At 39.2% G+C, this 22348-nt stretch overlaps 2 protein-coding genes and 1 long non-coding RNA gene across 5 annotated transcripts in view; 2 read left to right on the top strand and 1 right to left on the bottom strand.

The window, feature by feature from the left end:
* Nucleotides 1–6135, top strand: part of HCFC2 (host cell factor C2) — a 52869-nt gene extending 46734 nt beyond the window's left edge. The window contains exon 16 of the mRNA XM_072973083.1: nt 5995–6135. Coding sequence (XP_072829184.1) covers nt 5995–6128 — 134 coding nt within the window. The 3' untranslated portion in view covers nt 6129–6135. The remainder of the gene's footprint in view (nt 1–5994) is intronic.
* Nucleotides 376–17033, bottom strand: NFYB (nuclear transcription factor Y subunit beta). Of its 3 annotated transcripts, none has more exons than XM_072973103.1 (8): nt 16895–17033; nt 14251–14341; nt 8227–8320; nt 6805–6935; nt 4783–4980; nt 3412–3493; nt 2568–2647; nt 376–1983 (listed from the first exon to the last, which is right to left on the bottom strand). In XM_072973103.1, exons 2-8 carry the CDS (start codon nt 14254–14256, stop codon nt 1951–1953), a joined length of 624 nt encoding a protein of 207 aa, XP_072829204.1. In that variant the 5' UTR covers nt 14257–14341; nt 16895–17033; the 3' UTR covers nt 376–1950. The 3 variants fall into 3 exon arrangements, with proteins under 3 accessions (XP_072829204.1, XP_006205947.1, XP_015096130.1); XM_006205885.4 differs by lacking the exon at nt 16895–17033 and adding an exon at nt 16082–16861; XM_015240644.3 differs by lacking the exon at nt 16895–17033 and adding an exon at nt 14705–16044.
* Nucleotides 17034–17169: 136 nt separating this feature from the next.
* On the top strand, nt 17170–20238 carry LOC140700181 (uncharacterized). Its single transcript, XR_012078469.1, has 3 exons — nt 17170–17268; nt 18705–18775; nt 19800–20238. It is a non-coding gene; the product is annotated as an uncharacterized lncRNA (long non-coding RNA).
* The last annotated feature ends 2110 nt before the right edge of the window (nt 20239–22348 follow it).

The raw sequence follows: 22348 nt of genomic DNA, 5'->3' as shown, positions 1-22348 counted from the left end.
GAAAGAATCTGATAACCAAAGACCAAGTGCTTTTATCAGTTATATAATGACATACTGCCAGGATCAAATGGAAGATATTTCAAAAATACATTTATATATGTATCAAAAGCCTTAAATTTTTGCTTATCTGTTAAACCAACAATTCTAAGAATCTATTTGAAGGAAACACTCATGAATGTACACAAGATTCAGTGAAGTGTTGTTTATAACTGTGAAAAGATGTATATAGTCAAAATGTCCAATATAGGATTAAATAAATAATGTTTCAGCCATACAACAGAATAATAAACAAATAAAAATAGAAGACTGTATAATGACCTGGGAAAAATGTTCACAATATATTGTTAAGTGAAAAGAGCAGAATACAAAACAGTATGCAAGTATGAGCCCATTTTTATAAAAATATACATATTTAGCAAAGTAAAAGGACAAATGATATTTACCAAAATATTAACATTGGCTATCGTAACATAGTAGGATGATGGCTGATTTTGCTTAACCACCCTTTTTTTGCCTATTTGAATTTTCTGTAATGAAGATTATTTTTTAAATGGGAAGGTAGTGAGGGAGTTACTAACTTCAGATTATCCCAATTGTGTCCCCAAAAGTTCCTTCTGGCAAAGTAAATGTTTCTGTTCAGCCTATAGCTGGGAAATTGTTTCTCCCTCATAAATTTGAATGTCCTTCCAGGATGACATTCACTTAAGGTGCCTTTTAGGCAAACTATACAAGAGCAATTGTTGATTTAAAAAAACCCAAATACTCACATTAATTACCACCAAAAAAAAAGTGAGAAAATAAAATCCTCACTTTAAAAAAGGAACAACCCAAGTACATACTACTAAATTATACAGAGTTATGTTATCTAAGTTTAGTTTATTGCAAAGATCAAGACAGCACACTAGAAGTTGGCAGCTTCTCTTTCACACCATTCGGAGCACTCACTTTGCTCATTTCATTCACTCACCCATGCAGAAAAGGTCTGTGCGCACACAATGATGTCTGACGTTTCTTGGTTCCCATAGTATAATAGGAAACTTGACATTTCAATTAGAAAGGTAAAATGAGGACCTTTACCACCAGACTATAAAATTCCTCCTCTGGAAGAGGATACTATATAGTATTTGAAGATAAGCTTTGGAAAAACCATATACCAAATGAAAGGGGCACCATTTCAAGAGCACTAGAACTACATTAAACTTATTAATGAATTCCAACACTCAATAATCTAACTCAAAAACAAATCTAGTCTTAACAAAAGCTCCAGTGAATTAAAACTATCTTAACAGGCATAATGAACAGTGTAAACACTGTTAATGGGCACCAAGTTGAATAGGGCAGACAATATTTGCTTCTGCATTCACACTTAATTTCTCAATTACATTTTTTTAAAAATGGTGTTGCTTAAGCTATGAATGTTTTACAAAAAGATTAATTTTAATAAATATGGCAAATGCTAAAAATCTAGCTAGGTTATCATGCAAGATATTATATAACCAAGACAAACTAAAATTTATAATAAAGGCAACTTGCATTCAAAATGAACTCTACCCTTATATTTTATTAAAAGGGCAAACATCATGAATTAACCCAGCTGCTTACTTGAATTACAAAAGTAACATGATTCAATATGAAAATAAGAAACTGTCTACAAATCTCTGACAGTAATAAATTGCAATATACAATGCATACAGGAGTCATACAGAGCAACAAACTCTTGTACAAAACAAAAATATTTTAATACCTTTAAAATCCAAATTTTTCTTTAAAATCATTCATGAAAAAGATTCTCAAGTCAGAATTAACACCTCAATTAGTCAAGCATTGGGAAGCTACATTACAGCTATTTAATGTACAAAGAGACATCTTTTCACCAGTCATTTCCTTCTAATGTCTCTGTTCTGGAATCATACACTTTCTCTATGCTCTCCATTCCATCATTTCTTCGGATCATGAAAACTGAATTTGTTGAACACCAGAAATCTAAGATTTGAAAGTTCAAATTGAGTAGAATTAAGAAAAAATAGTTTAAAGCAATATATTATAGACATTCAAAGAATAAAAATAATAGACAATGAAAACCAAGTCTAGTTCCCAACCCAAATCTCCATTCACTCTACCTAAGGGAACTACTTTACTAACTTCTTGTGTATCTTTATAAAAATATTCTATGCAAATACAGTTGTCTCTTCAATATCCACGGGGGATTGGTTTAAAAATGCTCTGTGTATACCAAAATGTGCAGATGCTCAAGTCCCTTGGTTGGCCCTCTGCATCCATCAATTCCACAGCTAAAGATTCAACTACAGATTGAAAACAGCACATGATCCGTTGTCGGCTGAATCCATGGGTGTGGAACCCAGGATACAGAGCACAGACAATATGAACATCTGTGTACATATTTTTAACTATAAGAGAATACTGTACACAGTTATATTTTAAGAAAACAATTTTAACACCCTTCTTTATCAGATTCTTAATAATAACAGTTAACTACCTGTGATTTTTAAAGAAAAATCAATGAATATAATTTTTTAAAGAATTTAAATACAAAGAAGGTACTTTACCTGTTGATATGATGTTGTGTAAACCATAACATTTTGTTGCTGACCATCTGCAGTTATTAAGCCAGCTGGTAACTGGTTAGCTAAAAGACAAAAAAAAAAAAAAAAAAAAAAAAAAAAAAGTTAAAGCAGGAAAAGCATCTGCTTTCTTGGCCTGAACCTTAAGGTTGTGTCATTTTTTTCACTTTAAAAAAAGCTCCCTAAAAAGCACCTTTTTTTCCCTATAGCATTTTCTGATTTTCTGAATCTTCATTTCTCTACAGTGTACTTTATAGTTATTGCCCATGTGCAGAAAAGATTGGATGGAATTTCTGATTCATAAGTAGACCTACACTATAAGGCTGGGCTGGGAGCAACACTTACATATCTAAGCAGCATATATTTTAAATATGAGAAATATATATACATATAAATTTTATGAGAAATACCACCATAGACCTTTTATTTCACCAATATGACTTAATTTTTAAGAAATCTTCAATTCAAATTTATTTAAATCCCAAGATTTTATATTATAAACAACAATTTTCAATATTCTATCCTGTGTGAATCTTAAACCAAAAACTAGGGCTACTGAAGTCAGTCTGAACTATTGGTAAAAGATTATAATCTGTGCAGAATTAAAATTTCTATGCTTATCCTTCACCGACTTCAAATATAAGGGCAGGAACTAGTAAGAGGTATTCAAAATAGTGCTATATCAAAACACACAGTGCTTAAAAAAACAAAAAAACAGTGCTACTATTCCAAAAGTTCCACTACTGACATATAGTATTAATCACTTCCAACAATCTACATGATGTGTAAGAACAATTCAGTTGTATACATGTAGCATAACACTGCTTACTAAATGCCTCCTCTGTAAGTTCTTCACTTAGTCCATCTGTAGCTGTGACTGCTCCACCAATTCCTTTCTCTCCTTTCATAGCCTGGGGAAGGAAAATTAAAAAAGTAATCACTGGTATTCAATAAAAAAAAAAACTCCAAAACAGAAGACATGTTTCCTAAATGAGAATCTTATTTCCTAAAATTAGGAGCTCTTATTATTACAAAAGAAAGAGTATTTATTAACACTTCTGGTTAATAACACATAAAGAAGCCCTTCAAAATGCTAACTTTTTATATAAGTAGTCATCACAAGTTAATAATGTTAATAATGACCTAGAAAATCTAAAATACTTATGAGTAAAAGTAAATTATTCTAATTCCACACAACATCAAAAAGAAAACAGAAGTCTACTTACAGATGTAGTCTGCAGAATACTATAAATAATCAGCTATAAATCTACACATGATCCAAGTTATCATTTAACTATATATACACATACATATGTATACACAAACGTATACATATATACATTTAACTATATACATCAGCCAACTATGCAGTACTGTAGTATCCAGTCTGTAGTTTAAAATTCCTAAATCAAAATTACAGTTTGGATCAAAGACCTACTAGTTTCTGTCTACGCTAAGGTTCTAACGATGCTGAAGATTTGGAAAAGTTCTGTAAAGAATTTGCACATTCTTTTCCTACTTTAATCACTCTGTGCAGATATCACTAATTGAATGAGATTCCAACACTAAAGATATTATGAAAATATTTTGAAAGCAATGTGAATGTGACACCCAAGTTGGAGTGTGGAAATAAATATGCTGATCTCAACTCATTTTCACAAAATTCATACCACAGGCAAAGAAAAACCAAATAGGAAATGTAGAAAAATTCAACCAATAATAAGAAAAGGATATAATTATAATTCCCTTTTCTTTATTTAAAAGGCCCCAAGCTTTGAGATGCTATCTCTTTAAATTAATAACAATAACAGCATGCGCTAACATTATCGAACACTCACTAAATGCCAACTAAGTGCTGTATGTGGGTTATTTTACTTAGTCCTCTCAATAACTCTGTGAGGTAGGTACTATTATATGCCTCACTTTACAGACCAGGAAACCAAGGCCAAAAGTACTTAAATAGTCTGCTCAGGGTCACAGAGTTCAGCATCCAGGTGGTCTGAATCCAGAATCCATGCTCTTAATCATTAACTATGCTGTCATGAGTAATTGAGAAAAAAGAAAGGACTTACTATTTAATATTTAAGTATAGTAATATAAGTGATTACATACTTCTGAGAAATGAGTAATACATATAAAAAGTTAAAGTAAACAGAGTACCTCATTTTCTTAAAAGCATAATGGAAGACACTTTACTTACCTCTCTGAACTTCTGAAGGTATAACTTCAGAGGTTCTACATAACTGTCGAAGCCTAAGGTAGACATGGCAAAGAGAATATCTTCTCCATTGATTGTCTTCCGTTTCTCTTGATGGCATCTTTCACTTGCTTCAGATGTAATAAAGCTGATGAACTCACTTACACATTCTTGAACACATTCTTTGGCATCTTTTGCAATCTGAAGAGAAAAATCGTAAGTTAATCTGCAGGGAATATAACCATCACCTTCCTAACAACCTGCAAAAACAAAAGACTATTCAGAATAATAAATTTCAATTTATTACAGTTAACCTTTAATCTTTAATATATATGCTAATAACATGGACACAACATGTGCTATCAAAATTCCAACTCTCAGAGTGAGAGTAAAAACTCAAATATAAGTAAGAGAAGACCTGACAACTATTCACAGAAAACAAATAGACTTTAGGTGTAAAAAGCAACCACTGGATGTCCCTACTACCCCAAAAGATGAAACTCTTACTAACTAAGTGCCCTAAGAAAATCAATCCTGTCATGTCTGGAGTGTACTATGGGCTAGGCTTAGGTACCACTTCTCTGCCCTGGCATTTCCACCAATGAGGACACCAGAAAATTTTTAAAAACAAACCACACACTGAATTCATATAAAACTTACAAGGGAGAGAAATAATCTGGTGACATTTTTATTAATGAAGATACAAAGTGTCAGGTACAGGTTTTGAGTTTACAAAAAAAAAAAAAGCCTACCAAAAGCAGCATACACCTGCCATCTCATTATAAAAACAATTCTCTTCTTAGGGTTCTAGTGGATTAAATTATGCAATTCCAAAGCCACTTCTAACAGGAATGACAAAATCCTTGCTGAAACCTACAGTGTTTCACCTCAATGCCTATTTTACATCCTGGAGAAAAGTCACAAGAGTTGCATAAATGCAGTTAAGCAAGATGATATAAGGAGAGCTGTATTCATAACTAGATTTTCTAGCAGCTACACTAAAAAAAAAACAGGTGAAATTGTTTTTAATAATATATTTTGCTTAACCTAATAAATTGAAAATATTATTTAAGCACAGAATCAATTTAAAAATTGAGATATTTTAAATACTGTCAATCAACTATAAACTTCATTTTTTTTTTTGATTTTCAAATTGAGATTTTTTTTTTTCCCATACTAAGCCTTCAAATTCTGGGGTGTGTTTTACATTTACAGTACATCTCAGTTCAGACTGGCCAGCATCTCAAGAGCTTGATATCCACATGTGGCTAGTGGCCACAGTACCAGGCAGCACAGGCCCGGCCCAGGAAGCAACATCAGCACTTGTGCTTCTTCCCTTAAAACATTAGAAGGAAATCTCAGGTGATATATTTTAATAATGTATTTCTTTGTAAGCTTTATTACTTTCCTAAGTATTTTCTGAGCTATAATAAAGTGAGAGAAAAGCTTATTATGCAATATAAAACAACATAAAGTATGGATTTTAGTTCAGACCAAGTGATAAGTAGAGTGACAATGAGTTCTTAAAACTTATTAATACTGTTTATACAGCTGTCTCATACGACAAAACTATTTTTAAAAATCACGCCAGCTGAATTTAAATGTACATTAATATTTATAACTATATACAGTTTCCAAGTATAAGGATTTTAGGGGAAAGTCCTCACTACATCCATATCAGCCTAACATGACCCAATTTTGCTACAACATTATGAAAGTTACAACTTCATATGCCCAAACCTGTCAGTTCTGACAATGCACCTATTTTTAAAGTAATTCTTAATTCTGTTTTATCTGCTTCCAGTAACGTGGGGAGGGGGGAGCACTGGAGGACATGAGAGAACTGAAACTGGAACACTGCTCAGTAACTAGGTATGTAGAATGGGAATATTTAGCTGAAAGGCTGAATGACTGAAATCAATAGCTAATTATTTTCATGAATTACATTTTCATGTAGTTTTACACCCCCCGCCTCCCCATCCCCAAGGAAAAAAAAAACCTAGTCAAATTTCTCCTCTGCATTACCTTTCCCGTTTGAGGTATGGCATTTTTCATTATCCTTGCAACATTTGCAATTGGAAGATATATATCTTGTTCTCTAAAACTTTCTTTTGAACCGTTTGTGTCTTCATGATCATTCATGCTGTCCTCAGTATCTAAAATAAAAATAGCAGTTTAAAGTTTCTCGTAATTTATACTTCAAGATAGAGAAGACTACCTGAAACAATCTAAGAATTATTCTGGTTTATTTCCTAGTCATTTCTAGAGATTTGGATAGCTGTTTTCACAGTTTTCTTAGGGCCGTAACTGAACCTCTTAATTAATTTCAAACCCACTGCCTAGAATACTTTTATCCTCAATTCTGCCTACTAAATCCTACTTACCTATTCTCCAAAAAGCTCAAATCCATCTCCACAGCACCTTCAGAACTGATCTCTCCTTTCACAAAATATCACAAGTGCTTCTTTGTGTGTTTTCTCTGACATACTTTATGATTCTTATTTCTCATTCCCCCTCTTAGATTTCTGCTACTTGAGGCCAGGGATCAGCTTTGTGTCCTTCCTAGAACTTGGTATAGCACCTTCAACAGAGAAGGTGCTCATAAATATCTGTTACATAACTTAGCTATAAAACTTAGAGACTACACTGAACTATGGCTCCAGGCAAACTGCTAGATTAAGAGGCTGTATGTTTACCCAAAGCCAAGTTTATAAAGAATGGAAAAACTGGACTTGACCATTACTGACCCAGTAATAGTTTTTGAGCAAAGCTATAGCAGTAATCCAATGTTCTTCTGTAAGTAAACTTCTCACTCTTTATTAAATAAAAAAGGTACTTAAGCTGACTCAATTCACACTTTTATATGTTTAAAATGATGTTATCAAAGTTAACTTGAGTACCTGTTTTAGGATGAACAATCACCCACCACCCAGCTGCCTTCTACAAAAATATATCTTATAGTTTTTTAATCTTACACATCATAATGCCACAAAATAAATTATTTCTGATAGGTCAATATAATACTGACATTCTAGTACCTGACATAGTTCAAACTCAATAATGAATAAAAAACAAAAATAAGTCTATTCATAATACTAGAAACATAACAGCTGGCCACCTACCCTCTAAAAACTATTCAATTTACTGTATCAATTGAATTAGAATTTGCTATATTTAATGCTTAAATAGGAAATTAGTAACAAAAAATTTTTTAAAGTGTACCAGCTTTAAAAAGGCATACTTTTAAAGAATTCTTTTCTAGAACCCGTCATTCTTTTGAAGACTACTTCTAATAAAAAATAGCACAGTATACCGTTTTAGACTATCACTGAACTGTGACACAAGATCACTAATTTTACTGTAAAGACAAAAGTAACCCTAAAACATCACATCAATAACATTTCTAATTTGTTTCTACTTGTGAATTTTTTTCTGTGGCTTTCTTACCATCATGAGGCTGTATAACATAATGACTTCCTCCAATATAGTCTGCAGAAATTCCTAGTTGAGAAGCATCTGTTGTAGAGCTGTCACCATCCATCTGTGAGGAAAAAAGGTTTTCAATACTCTTCAGTTAAACTTGTCTAAAAATTATATAATAGAGTCAATGCTCATAAACTGTCCTAGGATGGATCAATTACATTTTTCATAGCCTTAAGCTTACTAAAAGAAAACATGTATATTTCCTGATTTGGAAACCTTTTGATAATTTGCCAGTGATTCAGGAGTCTCCTATCTACCCTCCATAAGTGATAAGCCTAAGACCAGCAGGGAAACAAAACAAGGAAATGAATCTAAAACACACAGCTCTATCTTTTCAATTGCATAATCCTCAGATATCATAGAGGTACCCTGACTTACAACCTAATTTATCCCTGGAATCACAAGTAAAGCCAAAATCAGCTTAGTAGTCCCCTGGAAGTCACCTATATCCACCACCTTCAGCTCTCCTGCTAAAACCTGATATTCCTATGCAAACTCCTTTGCTCTTGCTGCAGACTTTCTTTACTGTCTCACAGAAGTTCCACAACAGACAATGTTTTGGTACAAACTGTTGTTTGGTATGAGAAGCATATGGATTCTTTGCACAGTTCTGTACCCATGCAACCCAAAAGTACACCCACATTTTGAACAAGCTCATCAACTCTAATTCTAGTCAAAGGTTAATTTTATCTTCCCCCCTCTCTCAAATTTTTGAGTCTTTAAAGGAAAAAGAAAAGGAGGGGTCAGGGAGATTAGAGATCTGCATATAAAGATAGGAAAATGAAAACCACACACAAAAAAAGATAGGAATATGATAACCACAAAAATGACCATCTTAAAAGAAGTCTGCTTAATTTTGCTCAGATGTAAATGAATTCTAAGAGGGAAAATCTGGGGGAAAAGAAAATTGAACCATCAGCCCTGAACTGTCTCTATTTCATTTCACCAACATGGCAAATCCTGGAAGTCTTTCTGTTTTGCAAATAATACTATTCAAAACAATAAGGGACTGACTATTTGTGGATGGAAAAATTCTGAATGCATTACCTGGATAAAAAGTATAGCAAAAATTAAGTGCAATTTTTACATGCTTTCAGGCCAAATCAAGAAGAGACACTTGATCCTAAATGTTTATCAAGGCCCAGGACACAGCACAATGTTATTAATTGCAATATTTGAATCCTTATGTAACACGTCTTCTTTTCCATCTCTGTTGGTTTAATCTAATACTAAAATACCAAGCTAACGTCCAAGTCTTCAATAACAACGGCGTTTCTTTGATGCATCTATTGACTGTGTTATCAAACTGTAAATAAAGCTACATTTCCATAATTTATATAGCTGTTTTAAAGGAGCAGAGAATAGAATTCATCTACCTTTAATAATCTGTGAAATAATATTGATGCTTTTTAGTAGCCTCTAAGAGGAGGTAAACAACTGTCTGTGAGTTCTGATTTTGACTCTCCTATTGATTCCAGAAAACAAATGTCCCTACTGGTCAAAAGTTATTTCTATATAAAATGGAAATACCAATTCTGCCTTTCCCATCTTAAATAGCTAATATATAAATAAGTATGAAATATTACCCAAATATAAAATGCTATTTTGATCCTTAAATGCTAAAAAGATACCAGTAGAGTAGTCTTTAATAGATATGATGATGGATTTATTAGCCATGAAAGAGAGCTCAATTAGGATGGTTGTGAATTGATGAATTTTCAGAATGCCCTAGGGGAGATGAAGATGCAGGAGACAAGACTGAGGTGGTTGTCTGAGAGCCTACATCTGGAAACAAATGTAGTTTGTTTTTTTTGGGAAGGGGAGAGGGGTCAGTAACAAATCCTTTGCTATGTCTACAGGATAGCCTGAGTCTTTTTTAAATTAGCTGATGAGCAGGACTCTGTTTAAATAACCATGATCTGAGAGATTAATCAATTTACAAATACAACATAAAAAAGTATTAAAGGCAAACGATTTAAATCACATTATCCTGTCATGCACTGGAATTAGCAGCAAGATTATCATTGGGATTAATAGCATTAGCCTCTAAACTTCAGTCTTCTAAAAAATATTTCTGAAAGTATTTCCTAGAGTTGTCAGAATTAAATAAAGAATAGAAACCTGCTAAGGACAATGTTTGGCACACAGTGTACTCAGGAGATGTCAGAGATCTTGTCCTCTCTCCTTTGAAAATAAGCCACACGTCATCTGCTTAGCTGTATGTGTCTTTGGTGCTCTGCAAGTTTTAGCTTTTCTGTCATCTCATTGCACTTGGTGTCTTCCTCTCCTTTACCTTTCCACCATTAAACTCCTGCTGCATACTTCAATCCCAGTGTTCCTCCATCCTCCAGAACTCTTTCTGATTTATGCAACTCTGCAAACCAAAAATTAATGTTCCCATCTTTGAATCCCCTAGGCTCTTAGAATCTTCCATTCAACAAATTAGCCTCATCTTTGATGCTTACAATGTGCTAGCTACTCTCCTATATATATAATGATGGGGAAAAACTTGCTAGATCTATCCCAAAGGTTTTTTCTAGGTCTAAAACTTATATAAAAATTTACAAAGTAGATTATAGGTTGTAAGTAAGCCAGTCAATAAATATTTACCAATATTTGCACTTAGTAAGCACTCACTATCAGGTCCGTGCTATGTGCTGACAACATCACAGGTCAACAACAAAGACAAGGTCTCTGTCCTCATCTTGCAGAGAAGACAAATGTTACGTAAAATGGGGACAGGCGAAAGGGGTGGTGAGTACAGCCTCTTAGTATTTCCAGGGCACAGGCTCTGGAATCAGATCACCTGCTTTGAATTCCCTGCTACTTACTGGCAACCGAGATGAGACTAGGACTTACCATGTTAAGACATAGCGTAGTACAACAGGAGTACTCACTAAATGTTATATATAGCTATTAAATAATTACAAATAATTAGTTGCTAGTGCTAAGGAAAACAAAGATGTTTTGTTACAGGCTTTAGGAGTTTATCCCGTAAAGGACTCACTAGTCTAAAGAGTCGAGGGAAGGCTATCTTAAGGAAATGACATTTAAGCTGAGACTTGAAAGATGAATAGCAATCAGGCAAAGAAAGAGGGGAAAGAATGTCCCTGGCAAAGGAAACAGAAATAGTCCTGGTGGATTGGAATGAGCTAAGTAGAGGCCGGATGAAGTACCTTGTGGACAAGAAGATTTTTAGCAGAAGAGTGCAAATCAGATTTCTTTTTTAAAAGATCACTTTGGCTGACAATCCAGTGCAGGAAATGAACTGGAGGGGAGCAAGAAGGGGGGCAAAAGGCCAATAAGGACCATAATGCTGCATTTAGGGCATGCGTTCAGGCCAGATGATGAACATTCCCAGCATCTGGTCCAGAACAACAGCACTAGAGATCAGAAGCAGAGAGACTACAGAGCTTTTTCACTGGTAAAATCAACAGACTTGGTGACTGACTGAATAGGAGCTAGAGGAAGAACCAAGGATAACACTGGGATTCTTACAGCTGGGCAGACAGATGGCTCTCCCCGGAGAATGCAAAAGGGAACAGGAGTGTTGAGCGATGCAAAGAGCCTAGATGAAGTTGGTGACCAGGAATGTTTAGTGGGACCAATATGTCCAGTGTGATACTTACAGGCCTGATATAAGAACAGAGAAGCTAAAGTGCTGGATTCCATCCAGACAACAAAGAGGGAATAAATAGTGACCCCTTTAATATGTTTAGCATTTATGGAACACTTTCTAAATATCTCATGCAATGCTCATGACCCCACGAAGCAGGTGAGAAAATTGAGGTTATATGAGGCTAATGATTTGCCAAAGGTGGCACACTAAATGGAACTGAAGTCCAGAGTCTCAGATCCAAGTACTTTACAGTGTTTGTTCCTGACAGTTTTTCAAATAGTCCTTAAGCCTAAATCTGTAATTTTTCCCCCTCTAAATTCTGAATCTACTGATTGTATATTGAAAACATTTAAAGATGCTTCTCAAGCAAGGACAGTATTTGCAAAATGTTAAGAAATGCACCTGGTTTCAGGTTAGTCTTACCAGAAGGCTTGACTAGGAGCACTGGCTTAGGACAGACTACCTGGGATTGAAGTTTGGCTCCGATGTCTAGCTGTTTATCTTCACTTACCATTCTTTCTGTGTTTCAACTTGCCCATTTTTAAAATGAAGTTGCTATGAGAAGTGAAGTTGTGTAAGAAGCACTTAGCACGTGCATGATACACAGTAAGAACTCAGCAAATTTAACCTAGTATTATCACTGTCCCTTCAAATACAATTCTCATTATTCTTCCCAGGTGTAAAGTGTCCTCTCTCACATAACCCCTTTCACCTGTTCTCTCCAGCAATTCCTTTTTATCTCTCTTTGAAGATAAGAAATAATACAAAGATTCCTCATCTCTAATACCAGCTTCTTCATTCTTCCTTAAACATGCTTAGTCTCCCTAATTAAACACACATTAGTGCATACAGACATATAAAACCTTAGGTCTGCTCCACACCCTGTCTGGCTATCATTCTCACCCTGACAGTCCTTACATACCTCTTCATTCCTATGTAGACTCCAAAACATATGCTTTCCCACCCCAACATGATACTGAAACTGCTCTCAAAATTTGCCAATGATCTTGCCTTCATCCTACTTGACTGTTCTTTGTAGTGCTGGCCACTGCTGACCCCACAGTGATGCCTGGAATTCTTTTCTTCCTGGTTTCCAAAGCAATATTCTTTCCTTCCCACTTCCTAACTGTTAGTTTTATCCAACAATCATTTTCTCTCTTTCTTCCCTTTACTTTCTTAATAAAATCATTAAATGTCACTTCTATGCTCATAAATCCTACATCTACAGCCATATCTTGACTGTCACTCAAGCAAGTGATGCCTGTAAAATATGTCTGCTATGCCACCACTGCAAACTTAAGTTACTGGAAAATGAAATTCACTTTCTCCATCCCCTGCAAGGAGGCAATGGATAAGAGCTCCTTTTGAACTACTGCAATTCTATTAAGAATAATGCCATCTCTGAACTCTTCCTGGCTATTTATACCAGTGTCATCTTAAGTTTCCCCCCCTCCTCCAAGTTCTACCTAATCTATAACCTATTTTAAAACGTTTTCCGGATATGCCCTTCCTTTTCTATCTCCACTGGATTAATACCCAACCCACCTGGGTACATATTGTTTTAAGACTAAACTCGCTGAAACATTGTTTCTATAGCTCTTGAACCTATAATGGTTCTAAAAGTCTTCCCATCAGATCCAAACCTAGTTTTCATGGCTTTACATGAGTAGTCCCCCTATTTAACCTAAATAAACTGGTTTCCAACTCTATCTTCAAGGCTGATTTAAAAAAAAAAAGGAAAAAAACTTTTGCTTTATTTAGGGGTCACCAGGTACAGTTCTTTTGTTTTAGGAGTGAGGCAATCATGTCTCAAAGAAGTCGTGACATGCGTGACATCACAGATAGAGTAGCAGATTCAGAACCAAGTATCCAGACAGGCCAAGTGGCATCTCTTCACTAGATTATCCTATGAAATCCCCACCTAGACCATGCAGATCTACTTCTCAACCACTAAACATAAGTCACACACTCCTGCCTTCAGCTTTTGCTTTTGGTGATACCCTCCACCTATCCAACCCTACACATCCTTCAAGGCTTAGTTTGAGCCCTATGGCTCCCTCCATAACATTCCCAACTACCCAGGCCAACCCCATCTCTCTTCTTTTCACTTGTGTTACCCTTAGAACCAGCATTTTCCACACATAACTCTCCTCTAAGTATCCAATTTGACTAAAGCCCTACCAGCTCAACAGACAGCCTCTTGAGAGCTGGGACAACACTCAGGGGCCCCGAGGAAACACTTAATACGTGCAAGTCACTAAAAAGAGGGAATCTCCAATCAGGAAGCTCCAATATAAATCAGTTATAATTTTGTTTCCCACTAATTACTGTTCAAACCTAATTAACAACCAAGGGTAAAACATACTTACTGTCATGAAATACTGTGTGAACCGTGTTGTCAGTGGTACTCAAGAACACCTGTCTAAGAAGGGGTCTAATCCTTCCTTGCCCAATTTCAACCTAGAAGACAAACATCTATTAGTAGCCAAAAAGCAAAGCCTATAGGCTTTCTTCCTAGCAAGATTTAAAAAAGCATGAATAATTTTACCTACACTATTTTTATTTAATGGAGTACATGGTTACAAAATGGTGCAAAAAGCAAGCACCCAATAAATGTTGAATTGGAAGACATATTTTGGAGAACTTACAAAAAAGTTAACGCATCGGGGGGAGGTATTGCTTTTCCAACATAACCCTATATTTAGTCATGTTCATCATAAATATTCATCACAACACATCAAATTATATAATATGCAAGAGACCAAAAATTACATATCTAAACTATTTAAAATATCAACACCAAGATACAAGCACCCCACTTACCAACTTAATTTTTTGGTGACGGTTTCCTTAATGTTTTAGAGTGAGATTTAGGGTCCAAAAGCTCAAAAGGGGAGACAAATTTATTTCAGAATACACTGTTTTTAAATTAAATATCTCAGATTGTAGTGGGAAGAAGATACATGTGGTCCAGAGAACACCACCACAATCACATAAGACCTGTATTTATCATTTTAACCACCATTTTGGACTAAAACTGCATCTCAATAGCACTTCATTCTCACTATAAGGCATAAACAGCTGAATAAATTGGCATCAGTTACAATGGTACAATCTCCATTTCTCATTTGCTCTTTTCCTTTTTTTCAAGTGAAACAAGGGGGAATAAAAACGTTATATTTTCAGTGTTAATTTTTAAAAGAAAAATTACTGATATGCATTCAAGGATGAAGCCTAGTGAACAGCTGAAAAAACTGTAACCACTGAATTGAATTTTTAAATGCCATTACAAGGGTCCAGGCGGCAAAGACTGGCTGACATTGTCTACTGTGCTATAATCTTAAAAGCAATTTCTAATTTCATTCCAAATATTGTCATCTTTCTAACCCCAAAGCTGCCCAGAAAATTCCTTCCTTATAGCTATAATTGTTATTTTCTAAAGGGTGTCTCTGGGGAAAAAAATCCTCAGAACCCTTAAAATATAGGAACTATATATATTTATGTATTTTTGCTGGGGGGGGGGGCGGGGAGTGCCACACTTCACCACAATCATTCACCCAAGTAGTTGAGTCAGTATATATTTAGATTCTATATATTAAAGAAAAACACTATCACCTCATATGGCATGTATTTTCTTAAAGGCAGGTTATGATATATCTGAAAGCTCAAGGGAATGCATACATCTGTTTAATGTTTAAAGAAATGCAAATTTGTATCCAAGAAAAGCAGCAGACCCTTCCTCCACCCTCCATTCTTTGGCATCCACAACCAGAGTTTTGCATCAATATAATCCTTAAATTAAACTACAGGAGCAGCGCAAGGAGGGAATAATTGCCTTTTAAGGAATTTTGGCTAAACTTTCAATACTTTACAGATAGAACCCCTATTTGTTAATGCCACTTATATTGATCAGTTTACCTCATCACTTTATGTTGTTGATTAGTTTCCATATAAGAGCCGAAACTAACCCTATGAACTGTGGAATCCATGCAGGTTTGTGGGATGCTATTTTTTTTAAGGTCATACGCTACCTAACCTTGCTTAAAGCATCTTGTTAGAGTACTTCGGGCAAGAACACGACTTGTGGGTGCTCTGTAATTCTTTGTTCTCCGAGACTACTACTCCTAAAGCCTGGTATATCTTCCCCGCCTCCCACTGAAGATTAAAACCTTAGTCTAATCCAGACGGCTTCCTTCCCACCTTCGGGGCAAGTCCAGGGACCGCAAGCCGCCAGATGGCTGCATTCTTTACGTGTAAACCAGACTGCGGGGAAACCAAATCCATTCCTTCCTCCTGGGGACCTCGCTTCCTCCCCACGAAGGTGCGCGGGCTGGACCCGGCCCCACAGACCGCCGGGCGGACCTGTCAGTCTCGTCCGTGCAGCGCGGACGCCCCTGGCGCGCATCCCCCCGACTCGCCCGGCCCAGGCCCTGGGCCCGCGCCCAACGCCCGCCGCCCGCACGCCGCGCGGCACCCGGGGTGCCGGGGCAGACAAAGCGTTCTGGCCCCGCCATGCCCCCGCGGGCGGGCGGAAGGGGGGCGCTCCCCGGGGACCCCCGCGCCGCGACCAGGCCGGGGGGCAGGATCCGGGCCGGGGGTCCGGGCGGCGTCCCCCCGCCCGGCTCTCCGCACAAAATGGAGCCGGCCGGGGTGCCGCCGAGAGAGGAGCCCGACGGTGCCCCGGCGCCCCCTCCTCGGCCTAGGGCCCGGAGCTCGGCGGTGGCGGGCAGGAGGCGGCCTGGCCCGCGTCCCGCCGCTCCTCGGCCCGAAGCACAAAGAGCCGCGCCGCGGCCCCGCGCCCGCTCCCCGGCCGGGCCCGCAGCGGGAGCGGCCTCGCAAGCGCCAGCGCGGCCCCGGCCCCGGCCCGGGCGGGAGGGCGGGCGGGAGGGAGGCAAGTGCCCCCGGCCGCGGCGGCGTTGGCGGCGGGGACGGCGCCGGGAGGAGACGGACATTTCATTCGAGCTAAAGTGGAGTCGGTTTAGGAGCGATCATTGGCCGAAGCGAGACACAAACCTCCAATGCAGCCCTGGTTGGCTCCCGTCTCCAATCGGCTGTTTGGTTGGACAGAAAATGGCTGCGAAGGAACCAGTCCCAGCGCGGAGCTCCGCTTCCAGGACTCAGCCTCCCCTCCCTCCGCCGCAGGCCGCTTCCCTCGGCGCGGCACCCTCCCTCCGCGCCTCCCGCGCGCCCGCCCGGCCCCGCCCCGCCCCGGCCCCGGCCACGCCCCCGGCCACGCCCGGTGCGCCGAGCGGCCGCAGCTGCGCGCGCCTGCAGAGCGGGCGGCGGTGGGCGCCGGGCAGTCTCTGCGGCGCGGCAGGAGCGGGCCAGCGGCCTCCTCGCTCTGCAGGGGCTTCGTGCTGCAGGGGCCCGGGCGCGATGCTGCTAAGGTCAGTGAGGGCTTGCGTCCCGAGGTGTTTTTCCCGGGCCTTTCCCTCCCTCTCTTTTCAATTCCTTCCTCCCCTTCCACGTGAAAGTGCCTCACCCGCCTGTGTGCAGCCTTCCTGCGCCTCGATTTTTAAGAAGGGGAAACCAAGGGCAGAAGCCGCCGGCCAGGGCGACACCCGAGCTACAGGGTTGAGTTGAACGACGGTTGCCACCTGGAACGCTTTCAGTACCTCGTGTTTGCCTTGTGTCCCTGTTGACGTTGCCACATGCACAAAGCTCCCTCTCACTCGATCACTGAAGTCGGCTGTTCGTTTTTCACATTTCACCTACAGATAAATCCTCTCCTTCAGGTTTAACAAGCTGGTCAGTCTAGCCAGCCTTCACCCCAGCTTAAAATGTTGCATATCCTGTCCCCCACCCCCATAATATTTGCAACAAGATACGTGTCTTTTCCCAACTAGATGACATTTGGGCTGCAAGAATCCATGGCCCGTTCTTGCCTCAGTGCAGCCAAGCTCCCTCGCTGTTTTCCCTGACTGCAGGCTGCATCAGACTTCTCTCGGCTGTGACCATCACAAACGGGCGGTGAGCCAGGCATCACTCACGGCAAAGAGGGCAGGATTTTTGCAGCCGGAGCCCGGAATCGGGTTTCTTTTACTTCCACTAAACAAGTGGCCCGGTGCCACATTAAACTTTACAGCTTTAATTAGTGAAAAATATATAGACATGTTTTATTTATTAAGCTCCTACTGTTTCTCTGCATGTTTTCACATTTCCGGAGCAAATAAGGAAGCAAAGACAAAAGAAAGCCTCAGAATTATCCCAGGAGGATTAACTAGCAATGCCACCGTGGGATCAGACAACCTGATTTGAATTTGAGTGAGAGCCCCACCTCTCACTGGCTTGTGACCCTGGCCAAATTTCTTTACCTCTCCGTGATAGTTTCCTCACCTCTAGAATGGGAGTAATACTAGCTACTTCTAAGGATTGTTTAGAATTCACTTACAGTAAATGCACATAGAAAGCCCTAAATGGGGAGGGTGATAGTCAGTGGTAGAGTGCATGCTTAGCAGATCCTGGGTTCAATCCCCAGTACCTCCATTAAAGAAAAAGGAAAAGCCCTAAAAAAAAGTTGGCTCATTAACTTAAGATCTTTGTATCATATGAAAATCAAACTCTTAAACTGTTATTTATTTGCTAAAAAGAAGTAAAGTTGGCCTGCATTTAACACCTCCCTTTCTCTGTGATTACCCATAAAGTGGAGTTTTAGGAGTGAAATGATGTACTCAAAGGCAGGGAATGTAAAGGAGGAAGTAGTAGAATTGGGAGAAGTATGAGTGGATGATGAACCAAAAGATGCAAAGATGACTGACAACTTTTCCTGAGTTAATACGGTATTATTTCAGTGCCATTGATCTAATCTACATGCTTGTTTCAGAGTCAACAGAAAAAATTGTTTAGTTGCTGCTGTCTACCAGGCACAGTGCTAGGAGCTCCAGGGCTATAAAGGTGAATAAAGCACTCTCCTTACCCTGGGAGCTAACTGTGGGAGACAGGAGACCCAGTCCACACGCCCTCTGCAGTTGAATCCCAGGCCAACCTGCCTTGACAATCTGTGTTCCCTGTGCCTTTAATACCTGTATTCAGGAAGCCCCCAATAAACAGTAACCATTTTTCATGATCACATGGTGAGAGAGAGAGATGTGGATCACAACTTAAAGTCTCAGAAAAGACATCATCTAGACTAACCCAGACTTTGTGTTAAAGGTCAGAGGATAGCTGGTATCTTTTTTCCTTCCCTAATCTATACACCACAGCTGCCCTTTAATTTATACTACCATATATATGAGTTATAATTCGGCAAACATTAAAACAGAATCCCTGGCACAATGAAAACTTCTCAGTTGGATTTCACTTTGTTACTTTAATGAGGCCTCGTAAATTCCCCTGATGACAGTGTGTTTTATTGTATTGTCTCCCTTTCCAACTTCCTGCTCCTCTCTTGCCCCTGTCCTCTCCATCCATTCTCTGCACTGAAGGCCTGGAAGGATCGGGCTTCGGCTTCCCTCTCCCACCTGAGCTGTGCCTCTCACCCAACCCCCACCCTCACCACCTTCTAGACACGCTGGCCTCAGCTCTGCTACACACTCCCACCCACATACACACGTAGGCTCTGGCCTTAAGGTCTTCAGGCTCTTTTTCATCTTTGAGGTCTTACCTCTTCAAGGAGGCTTTTCCTGGGGGTGGTGGGGTTGCTCAAGTGATTGAGCACATTCTTAGCAAGAATGAGATCCAAGGTTCAATCCCCAGTACCTCCATTTAAAAAGAAAAAAGGGAGAGGGGAAAAGAGGCTTTTCCCCGACCCCTCCTAAAGTAACCCCACCCGGGAACTCTATAATGTCATCCAGTCGTATCATAATAAATATTGTTATGTTCACTCCAATGTACTTAGCCTACTTGGATTATCTTGGGTTTTGGTTGTCTATCAATATATCTAAAACAAGAACACTTCTCATTACGTCTCCTCCACCAGAGCGACTGCAGGGACCTCCACCGTGTGTCCCTGCTTGCACCCTGGTCTACACAGCAGGCAGAGTGATCCTCTGAAATTGTCAGTCAGACCTTTGGCTCAGAAACCCTCCAGTACTTCCTCATTTTCCTCACAGCAAAAGACAAGAGACTTGACAGTGGCTTCTGCAAGCAAAGAGTAACAAGTCTGTTTACTCCAAGTTGAGCAAAGGAAAAGGCTAATAGTTCTTTGGCCATAAAACAAGCAACCACCAGAATCTATTTGAATCAATCAACGACAGCTTCCCAGTCAAGGACATCCCCTTGCTTCAGAAAGTTAGCCAGCCAGCAATAGCAACGCTCCAGTGACCTGCTTCCTTAGCTAAAGGTCAGGCCATCTCTCAGCAGTCCACCTTCTAAAAGTGTGTACCTATTTTATATATAGTAAAATTTGTATCTGCTAATCTCAAACTCCTAATTTATGACTCCCTCATCCCCCTTCCACCTTGGTCATTGTAAGTTTGTTTTTATGTCTGTGAGTGTTTCTGTTTTGTAAATAAGTTCATTTGTATAACTTTTTAGATACCACACATAAGTGATATCATATGGTGTTTGTCTTTCTCTGTCTCACTTGCTTCACTTAGAATGATAATCTCCAGGTCCATCCATGTTGCTGCAAATGTCGATGTACATTTAAGTTGCTTCCATGTCTTGGCTACTGTAAATAGTGCTGCTATAAACATTGAGGTACATGTATCTTTTTGAATTAGAGTTTTCTCTGGATATATGCTCAGGAGTGGGATTTCTGGATCATAGGATAACTCTTATTTTTAGTTTTTTAAGGAATCTCTATCCTGTTTTCCATAGTGGCTGCACCAAACTACATTCTACTAACAGGTAGGAGGGTTCCTTTTTCTCCACATCCTTTCCAGCATTTATTGCTTTATTATGCCAGCATTTATTATTTATAGACTTTCTGATGGTGGCCATTCTGACCAGTGTGAGGTGTTACCTCATTGTAGTTTTGATTTGCATTTCTCTGATGAATAGTGATGTTGAGCATCTTTTTATGTGTATGGCCATCTGTGTGTCTTTGAAGAAGATATTTAGGTCTTCTGCCCATTTTTTGATTGGTTGTTTGGTTTTTTGTTATTGAGTTGTGTGAGCTGTGTTGTGTGAAACATTTCTTGATGAGATCTCATGGTGGAGATAGAGAAATGGAAAGTAGTGGATAGATTGGTAATATATTTTGGAAGCAGAACATTTTGGTGTCAAAAAAAAATAGTGAAGAACTAGTTTTCTCTGGGGTGGTTGGCTTGGGTAGCTTTGGTGAAGGGCTCTAGAGAGAGACTGCTTGGTACAAAGTCCTGGTGTAAGCTACCACCAGCTGAATGACCTTGGGTGCACAGGCTACATAATCTCTGTGCACCCCAGTCTCCTTACCTGCAGCGATGCCTTTCCTCATCCATTTTGAAGATAACAACCTAGCTCTTAAGGATGTTAGGAGGTAAGAACTAACATAAAGAGCTTAGAGGAGAGCCTGACACGTTGAAGAATAGCCAAAGATTTTAGCCATTATAGTTGTTACAATTGTTGAGATGGGGGATAACTTGAAAAAGAAATCAAAATTAAGAATGACAGTGAGTACTTAGTAAGTGATGGTTATTAATATTTCTTTATTACAGTGGAATCTTGCCATCATTAAAGGTTATTTAGTTTACCCACTTATGGGAGTAATTTATATGCTATGTGATCATTAACTCCCATGTCGTTGTGGATTAGAGTTGCCTGGGGGAAGGAATAAAAGGGCAGTAAATTTTAATAGGGATGCTAGGAAGTGGTCCTACTGGAGAGCTGTGATGAGGCAGGCTGAGCCCTGGAGGGGAAGGAACTAAGGAGGGGAGAACCTGGAGGAGAGGAAATGGGAGGCCACAGACCTCCCTCCCACCACTCAGTCCAGAACAGCTCCTAAGGATGTTCAGTGGCCCTAAACACCAAAAAGATTATGATGCCATGTCTCCCATATGTAATTCAGAATAAAAAGGGTACCTCACTGCAAAATACAAGGACAGGAGTCCCACAGAGTTTTAGCTTTCTCCAAAATGAGTACTCTGATATGTTTTTCAATGTCAAATTCATTCCCCAAAAATGTTCCCGCCTCATTTTCTGATACCCTTGCTTTGCCTGGTCCCTAAACACATTCTTGGTTTGCATAAAAGTTAATGCCACCTGGGAAGTTTGGGCCACTGACCTCTCACCCATTGCCATTTGCCTGGATGATGTTTACAAATCCTTCAGAATTTACTTTAGATATCACCCCCTCCAGGAAGCCCTCCTAATTCTCTAAGTCCAAACCTTAGAATTATATCCATCTTGTTCACTGAAGCACAACCTCCTGTAGAATGTAGAGTCTGTGAGAGCCAGACCATGTCCATCTTATTCATCACTGCGCACTAGAACAGTGCCTGGCTCAAAGCTGAATGAAAGTTTACCAAATGAACAAGTTATCAGATGGGGGACACCCCCCCAACTCCCTCACCACCAACAAGTCCCTGGACAAAGGTAACAGGCCAG

This window comes from Vicugna pacos, chromosome 12 (assembly GCF_048564905.1).
Source record: "Vicugna pacos chromosome 12, VicPac4, whole genome shotgun sequence".
Taxonomy (NCBI): domain Eukaryota; kingdom Metazoa; phylum Chordata; class Mammalia; order Artiodactyla; family Camelidae; genus Vicugna; species Vicugna pacos.
The sequence above is the reverse complement of the archived record's forward strand: the minus strand, read 5'-3'. Positions and strand labels throughout refer to the sequence as shown.

What these genes read in the sequence shown, in the direction of transcription:
- NFYB (XM_072973103.1), bottom strand. An exon ending in ACCTTCAGAAGTTCAGAGAG is followed by an intron (nt 3,494 to 4,782) that starts GTAAGTAAAGTG and finishes TTCCTTCCCCAG; the next exon opens with GCTATGAAAGGAGAGAAAGG. An exon ending in ACTTACAGAGGAGGCATTTA is followed by an intron (nt 2,648 to 3,411) that starts GTAAGCAGTGTT and finishes TTTGTCTTTTAG; the next exon opens with CTAACCAGTTACCAGCTGGC.